This window comes from Leptonotus elevatus, chromosome 2 (genome assembly GCF_054856555.1).
Source record: "Leptonotus elevatus isolate MCC_2025b chromosome 2, RoL_Lele_1.0, whole genome shotgun sequence".
Classification (NCBI taxonomy): domain Eukaryota; kingdom Metazoa; phylum Chordata; class Actinopteri; order Syngnathiformes; family Syngnathidae; genus Leptonotus; species Leptonotus elevatus.
In genome coordinates this window covers 28,833,133-28,841,883 of record NC_141240.1, presented here as the reverse complement: position 1 = coordinate 28,841,883, position 8,751 = coordinate 28,833,133, and the positions used below count along the sequence as shown (strand labels likewise).

The 8,751-nt window shown below is 41.3% G+C and overlaps 1 protein-coding gene across 1 annotated transcript; it reads right to left on the bottom strand.

Moving 5' to 3' along the window:
• Positions 1-7,057: 7,057 nt before the first annotated feature.
• On the bottom strand, positions 7,058-8,751 carry cebpb (CCAAT enhancer binding protein beta). The gene has a single exon (XM_086069899.1). It carries the CDS (start codon positions 8,552-8,554, stop codon positions 7,691-7,693), a length of 864 nt encoding a protein of 287 aa, XP_085926025.1. The 5' UTR covers positions 8,555-8,751; the 3' UTR covers positions 7,058-7,690.

The following is an 8,751-nucleotide window of genomic DNA, read 5'->3' as shown; positions in this document are numbered from 1 at the left end:
GCAGTTTGGAAAATCCTGAGGCTTGAAGCTGTCAAAATAACCATTAAACAAAGAAAATTACACTTTATGTATCTACAACAACCAAACAATTGTCTAAAGAAAGGCCTTGTTAGCTTAATGCTAACATACAATGGAAAACGCCTTTGGCATGCTAACATCTTGCATTGTAATTGCAGTTTTAGAACCATATGCATCATATATGTATCATATAAATGGTAGAACCTCATTTTTTTATGCTTTTTCGATTCCAAGGTGATGTAGTAATAATATTCAAAGTTCAATAGGATGTACTTCCCTTCAAATACGACGTCAAGACTGTATTGAGCATCAATCCATACACATGCTGAGCATGTGAGGAAATAAAGCACGGCTCTTTGATATTCAAACTAACGTTCGTTTTGCAAAGATGGCCTGATGTTACACAATAAGTGGGCAGAGATGCTTGCTGCGTAGTGACCGCAAGTCACTTCTGCTCCTCAGTTTTGTGTTCTCGCAGTCATCTTCGGCCAAATAGCAGAAGTGGATAGCGATGTTGAAACATTGGTTCACTTCAAGGCAGATCATGTTCATGACCGTTTACCGTAGCTCAGGCGCTCCAGCTTCCCGTTACAAGCCATGTTCAGGATGTCCGGTGCTCCTTTCATTTTGCGCATGTAACTGCAGTCAAACACGACAAATCACTCATCTGGTCAAATACAGTATGTCCTAAACATGTTAGGACACATTTTGATATTAGCTGTTGGCTTCGGCATTAGGTGTCTGTCTGTACAAAAAGAACTGGAGAGAGATGTTCAACATTGGCTTTCTTTGTAACGTCGACAAAACGACATTTCTTAAACGTTCTATAACTAATTACATCTCACTGCGAGTTCTCTAAAATGAAGGTCTGATGAGTCACCATACTGTGCATGGATAAAGGTCAGGTTCTAGCATTCAACAGCTGCATCTTAATGAAGATTTCACATTTCAAAAACAGTTGCAGTATCACTAGCTTGGATAGGATTGTCTTTATTGTACTCCCATTTATTTTTCAAGAATGAAAGTGAAAATAACGAACACACTGTTATTATATTGTTATGGTAGTCTTCAATATGTCATCAAATACCACTGTCAAACATGTGATAATTATTATACTTAAAAATATACTTCCCACGTGAACGTGTACAAACGTCAATGTGTATGACAAACTGAACTGTATCAACTTTTCTAATGGTTGACTAACTAACTAACTAACTAACTAACTAACTAACTAACTAACTAACTAACTAACTAACTGGCTGCCTGGCTCTTTGACTGACTTACTAACTAAATTACACAAATCAGTCAAGAGGGACAAACAGATGACGGGTTTTCATAAAGTCAGATTACTATGTTTTGTAAAAAGCATTTACTTTTCAACTTTGCAACTTGGTGTCTTCGTTTGCACTTTACAGTAAGGAATTTGCATTGTTTTGTGTTTGAGATGAGAATCTCAAGTTCTGTTTACATTTATTCACACGTCAAAACCTAAAAATAACTGTGTTGTAGGAACTTATTTGGTTTGTTTGCAAAAAACGAAACGAGAAGTCACTTAAGACACACGCACATACACACACACGCAATTTTTTTCTCAATCTCAAAATGTATGTAATAATGCATTTGTCCTTAAATCTATCCATCTACTTCCTTTACAGCTTGAGCCCATCCCAGGTCATTTTTAAGCGAGACGTGGGGTACAATTGTCGCCAGTGTATCGGGCTACATAGACAATTTCGAACATCTTAACCGATTTTTAAAACATGCGCGGCCCCTCGAATGACAAGGGGAAAAAATTGCTGTGCGCTTCCTGCTGTTATATTGCATGAATGATATACTCGAGGTGAGCAACACAACACATCATGCACATAACGACATCTCCGACAGTCGCGAGCCCCCCCCCCAACAAAAAAAAACAGAAATAAATTTGGCAAGAAAAATTGCGTGTACAGCACTACAAAGAAACAAAGTCATTTTATGATTATTTGTACATACAATTTTGCCCTGTACATGTTGCGCGTATTATAATTCATCGTCCGATATCACTTTCAACAATAGTACTTCCCACTTTGCTGTATTTGTAAAAATGTGGCATACTGTGTTCTATTTTAATCTCTTTAAATCAAATGACTATTTTAAGGCAGTGATGAGTTCTATGACCATGTTCGTAACTCAATACTTTTATACCTCAAAACATTGCTCTACATTGAAATAAATGGAAATTCCAATCTTAAGTTAACTTCTACTTTCTTTTTACTGTTGTCTCGGCCATTGAGTCTCCGTTTTTGTGATTCAATGTGTTTTGATGAAGCGTAAAATGATATTTTTGCTTTGCAAACTGCGATTCAAAAACGCTCATTTCGAGTCTTGGAGTATATAATATGATGCTGTTTTGCAATAAGTGTTAGCATTAAGCTAGCGGACGTTTGTAACCTATATTGTGTCGTTTGGTTAAATTTATGTTGGATTCTTTTTTTTTTTCAAATTGAGTTGTACAGAAAATGATCTATCTATCTATCTATCTATCTATCTATCTATCTATCTATCTATCTATCTATCTATCTATCTATCTATCTATCTATCTATCTATCTATCTATCTATCTATCTATCTATCTATCTATCTATCTATCTATCTATCTATCTATCTATCTATCTGTGTATCTGTCTATCTATCCATCTATCTATCTATCTGTCTATTGAATAATATTTTGTTATGATCAAGCGAAGCACTACAATATAAGAATTTAACAATATAAGGCGCAACATGCTCATACAAGTGAAAAATCTTCCGTGTCATAACTTACCACTCATGAGTGTCAGGTGTGCTTTTGTCGGTTTGCACTACTGACTGCATTTTCAGAAGATTTTTTTTTGTTTTTTTCTGGAGGCCAGTTGGCTTGTGAGGGGCTGTGATGCAACATCGAGGTTACGGACAAACACTGCCCACTGACGGTAAATTGAGGAGAGGAGGCTGGGCTTAACTTTGAAACAAGGAGGTCATCCTGTGTGGGAATTTCCCTGTCTCCTGTCAGCATTTGTGCAAGAAGCAGGGAAAAGACAGCTTGGGGATCCGAGGGAACACAAGTGGGGGGTCATCGCATAGGAAAAAAAAAAAAAAAAATTCCTGAAATGTTTGAACTGGAGCCAAGCACTCACAGTGCAGAAATATGTGGTTTTTAAAACCTGCTTTAATTGCAAGCCTTTGTTTACTTTGCTGTGGCTCGGCTGTAATTATTCTCTTAACATAATTAATAAGTAGAGACGATGAACAGGCAATCAATAAATATAATTAACAAATACATTTCCACAGAAATAAAAGCAACAGTGCCAAATACTTATTTTGATTTATTATACTCCTCTAGGGGAAATGCACTCTCTGCTCTGTAGAGCTCTGGAAAAAAATAAGGGAGCAAGGCAAAATGATTCGTTTCTACAATTTTGCTATTTATAGGTGGAGCTACTTATAGGCAGACAATCGCATCGCAAATCATTTTTCCCCATTGAAATGAATGGAAATGCCATTAATCTGTTCCAGCTAACTTGAAAAAAAAAAAACGAAAAAATAATTTTAACAAGCAAAAAGCGCTCTATTATGCTGTACATTATAAAAACTTGAAATAACATTTTAATTGAATTGATTCCAATCAATGATCAGATTACAGTAATCGATAACAATTGTAATAAATGAGCAGTCATTTAGAGCTATTGTTAAAGTTAATAATTGTCCAAATATTCCGCAGTCCTTCATGAAAGCGGACGATTATCTTTTGTGTTGAATCAAAATAGGACATTTGCAAACATCTGCTTTTACTTTGGAAAACAATGACCGAACCAGTAACTGAACCCATTTCAAAAACGTTGAGTACAACATCAGCCCCTCTGGTGTGGTATTGCTTAACTGTTGTTTAGTTGTTGTTTTTTTTTTTTAAATCCCGTAACAATACCAAATAACCGATAATTAGTTAATAACAGTAATCGGGACAATATGGTTTTGTAATACACTATTCAATAGTCTAAGCCCTAAACATAATGAAATAAAATGGCCAAAACAAATACAATTTGTGGATCATTGATCATTGAAACGGAGGAGACGGTCACAACTCTTCAGCCATTTGCAGTAATATTCGTGTCATTCGTAGTCAGAACGCTGTGACAATTGGTTAGCACGTCTACGGCATTTTGCATTGTTTGTAGTGTTAAACTTGAAGTGAACTTTCCTAGTAGTTTTAAATACACAATGATGAATTGCCTTTATGTTTAGTTTGACAGTAAACTTCAACTGGGAGTGGCAATAAACAGCTTGAAGCGTCTTTTTTTTTTTTTAAGAATTGTTCACTCTCTGCCAAACTGCCGCTTGTTGAGAAGTGAGCTGATACACTGGCAGAGCAGAAAATTAGCCGGACAACAACTCAACGTTGAAAAACTTGTAAATCGGGGCTCTCTTATCTCATGGCACAAGTAAATGACAATTTTTGTTTTATTCTCAAAACGACAAAGACAAACATTGTCCTTCACAACATTTCTTTTTTGAATGGTTCGTTCACATATTCTCACTAACATTATGTTGATCACGGCTTTTGTCCTAAAGCAGCGCACGCAGGGTAACAATTGCTTTCTTCAAATGTGGGTGCGGAACATGACATTGCCCAATAGCTCGGAGCTGTTCAACGCTGAGAGTGAAACTCTCCTTGCAATACGTGAAGAAACAAGCAGCGCTTGCTTGATTTATTTGGAGAGTCAAACGCGGGCTTGTTGCAGTCCTTTAAGGTGAAAGCGGCCTCTCCTGAAAAACTAGCAGAGGTGGTTTTTCCTCTCTGCTGGGTTTGAAGTTGTCAACGCTCCCCACCCGGAATTGTCACGGATCACCTTCACATCCCACCGCGTCCCCCGCCAGCAACTTTTTTCTTCTGTCCGGGCTTTGCTTTTGACGGATAGTGTTTAGGCCTTGTTGCTGCGTGGGAGGCCTTGCAAAAAATTCCACAACAAGACTACTACTATTATAAGCTGATCCTCAATCTCCAATTGAAGTTCATCTTAAGTGTGTCTTACAAGTCGCGTCTACAAAGATGCTTGAGCCATGTCCTTGATATCCATCTTAAGGTTATCACACAAATGCTCCATATTCTTTTCACGTACTAGTACGCTCTTGCTCCTCACCTGTAAGACTATTCCATGCACTAGTAGTATGACTGTGTCTTACTTGTAACTAGTTATTAGTGCCACTTTTGGCATGTTAATAGGATTATGATTGATACATACGCAAAGGTTTTTAAGGAATATGAATTCCTTGATATTCCCCTAAGGTCCATGTACTAGTCTTGACTGGTGGACTGCTTTTACTTGGAATGCCCCCCCCCACCCCTGCTACTAGTGCCACTTTTGGCATACTTGACTTTCAAATTCGTTTGAGCATTTATTTGGTATATTCAATTTAAGGTCCATGTACTAGTGCGATCTTGTCCTCACTAGTAAATCAATTTTGCGTACTAGTGGAATGAATAGGATGCACTAGTAGAATGACTGCTACTGGTAATGCTTTTCCCACTTTTAGCATACTAGTAGGATCTTAAGCTGGATAAAGCCTCAAACAGTTTGATGGAAAGACGTTTGAATATTAATTCCTTGATATCCTACTTAAGGTCCGTGTACTAGTCTTGACGAGTAGAACAGTTCGTGCACTGGTAGAATTACTGTTTCTTATACTTTTAATGTTTTTTCCATTACTAGTGCCACTTTTGGCATACTTGACTTTGCATGAAGTCATTTGAGGATTTGTTGATATATCCATTTTAAGGTCCATGTACGTTCTTTGTCCTCACTAACAATTCGGCGTACTAGGGTGTACTAGTAGAATGACTTTGTCTTACCAGTAATGTTTTTTTCCACTACAATTGCCACTTTTCGTATACTAATAGGATCTTAAACTGGATAAATGCTCAAGCAGCGTGACATGAAAGACGTTTGTATATGAATTACTTCAAATGCTGCTAAAGGTCCATGTTCAGCACACTAGTAAAACGACTATGCCTTAGTAGTAATGTTTTTTTTCACGACTAAGTGCCACTTTTGGCCTACTTGGCTTTCCATAAAGTCGTTTGAGCATATAGTATTCGTGATCTTTGATATCCGGCTTTACTAGTACGCTCTTTGTCCTCAGCAAACTAGCAGAATATCTTAGGCGCACTAGTAGAACGACTGTGTCTTACTAGTAACTATTTTTTATGCACTATTAGTGTCAATTTTGACATGCTTGGCTTTCCATAAAGCCATTGAAGCCTTGATATTCAGAAACACACTAGTTTAACTGTCTTACTTGCAATATTGTTTCCACTACTGTACTGTATAACATTTCCACACGCTAGTAACACTTTGGAATATACTTATTTTAATACACTGACCTCAAGCTGGATGTCAGGGATATGGAACAAATGCTATCCTTGGCATCCAGTTTGAGGTCCATTTACAACTTAGGCCAAAAGTTGCACTAGTAGCGGCACACTAGTTTGTGAAGCTTAAAACTGCAAGGATATCGAACACTTTCCAGCACTGTTATGTTTTTAGGGTCTGTTTCTTTCTCAACGAGTTTGCAGAGGATTAGGGAATGCATGCCCTTAATGTCGGGCGACTGAAGCATGACCCAAGCTGGTGTGAGGAGGTTAGTTGCTGATTAATTTGCCTGCAACCTTGAACCCCCTCTGCGGGCCAGTGGACCCGGCAGACTATTGACAGAGCCGTGTGCTGCAGATAAAGCTAACATTTCTGCACTGCGTGCCGAGTTTTTTTCATGTGCTGCTCTCAGCACTATCGCCGTGGCCATAATCTGCAAAGATCTGAGGACGTTTGTGTCAAATCAATGTGTAAACACGAGTGGAACTCACATCGTTGCTGCTCTTTGCGATAATGGCATTAGAGTGTTTTGTAATAAATTGGCGGCGGGCCAGAAAAATGTTGCACGAGCTATTCAGCCAAGAGGTGTGTTATCACTGTATGCAAATTTATTGTTGACATGATAAATCAAAACAAAACATGACAATGCAGTCATTAAGCTCACTTGTGTATTTATGTCATTTATTAAGACAGCTGTACGATTTTTTTTAAGAATTAGGAAACGGTGGTTGTATTTTTCAGTTTTTTTTTTAAAGGTGGCAGACATGGTGTCTCACAGCAGTCCACATGATCCCAAAAAGCAGCCTAAAATAAAGACGTGCCAGTGAAATTGTTTAGACCAAAGTAGAAATTGTTTTAATTCCATAAAATATCAAGTACAATTAATGCATTTCACCTCGTCGACATTAAATAATTCCACTTATTTCATCCATTGCCCATACTATTACAAAGAGTTGCATCATTTCACTGCAGCAACTCTTCGCTTGACAAGCAGCCGCTGCTCCACTTCAACACGTTCGTGTCGAAATTCACTCGCGTGCTTGGTCGAACCTGCACACAAAATACTGCATACACACAATTAGACGAGAAGACGAAAGATAAAGAGTCCCAAAAAATAGAATGCTGAGTGGTTGCGCAATCCGTGCTAGCCACTTCTTCAGTCTCAATGCAAAGTGTCCTTGTAAACAGGTTTGCAGTCCGTACCGCCACCCCCACACGACCCCTTCGATCATCCCTCCGAACAACGTTTTTCGAGTTCGCGGAGGGAGCACCCTGGGTCGGGGGCGTCTAACACTGGCCGGTGGCCGAGAGCAGGTTGCGCAAGGTGGCCAGCTCCCTGGACAGCTGCTCCACTCTCTTCTGTAAACGATCGTTCTCCGCCGCCAGTTCCAAAACTTTGTGCTGCGTCTCCAAGTTGCGCATTTTGGCTTTGTCGCGGCTCTTGCGCACGGCCAGGTTGTTCCTCTCGCGCCTCTGCCGGTACTCCTCACTGTCCTTGTCCAGGCGCTTCTTCGCCTTCCCGCTGGAGAGTTTGGCGCCGTGAGACGGCGAGCTCGGAGACCTGCCCTGACCCGCCGGCCCGGGGGTTCCGGGCGGGCTGGAGCAAGTGGAGGACGCCGTGGAGATGTTGCCCATGCTGCCCCCGGTCGACTGGTACTGCAGGTAGGGGCGCATGTCAAATGCGGACGAGCCGTTCTCCATCTTCACGTCCTCCTGGCTGTCGTCTCTGCCCGCGCCTCGGTAGCGGACCAGCTCGGAGGCAAGCACGCTGTCGCGCGTCTCCTGGAGGTCGGTGTAGCCGAGCCCGTACGGCGCCCCCCGGGGGTCCCGCGGCCCGTCTCGCTGAGCCGCCTCCAGCTCGCTGAGGAGCGTGTAGTTCTTGAAATTGGCGGCTCTCTTCAGCTTGCTCTCGGCAAGGAAGTCGGAGAAGACGTCGCCCTGCGGAGGGTGCGAGTGCGTCGCCGCCAGCTGCGGGCAGTGCACGGCCGCCGGATCCAAGTAGAGGCTGAAGTCGATCGCTCTCTCCCGCTCCTCGATGCCCAACTCCGTCATCGAGTCGCCGAGCCTCCAATACGAGCCGCCGGGGTTGATAATGCCGTCTCTCGCGTGGATAGCAAAGCCGCCCTCGTCGTAGAAACCGGCCACTTCCATGGATCTTAACACCCGCCGGATTGCACCAGCGTGGAGGGCTGATGAGGCGCCCACGTCGGTAAATTGTTCGAGTGTCGCAATGTTTTCTGTTGTTGTTTTTTTTTGGCGTGTGTTGCCCGCAGAAGCACTTCTATGGCCCCAGTACGCCAACGCCGACAAGTTATGCTCGCTGTGGATTTGAGAGGAATTGACAGGTC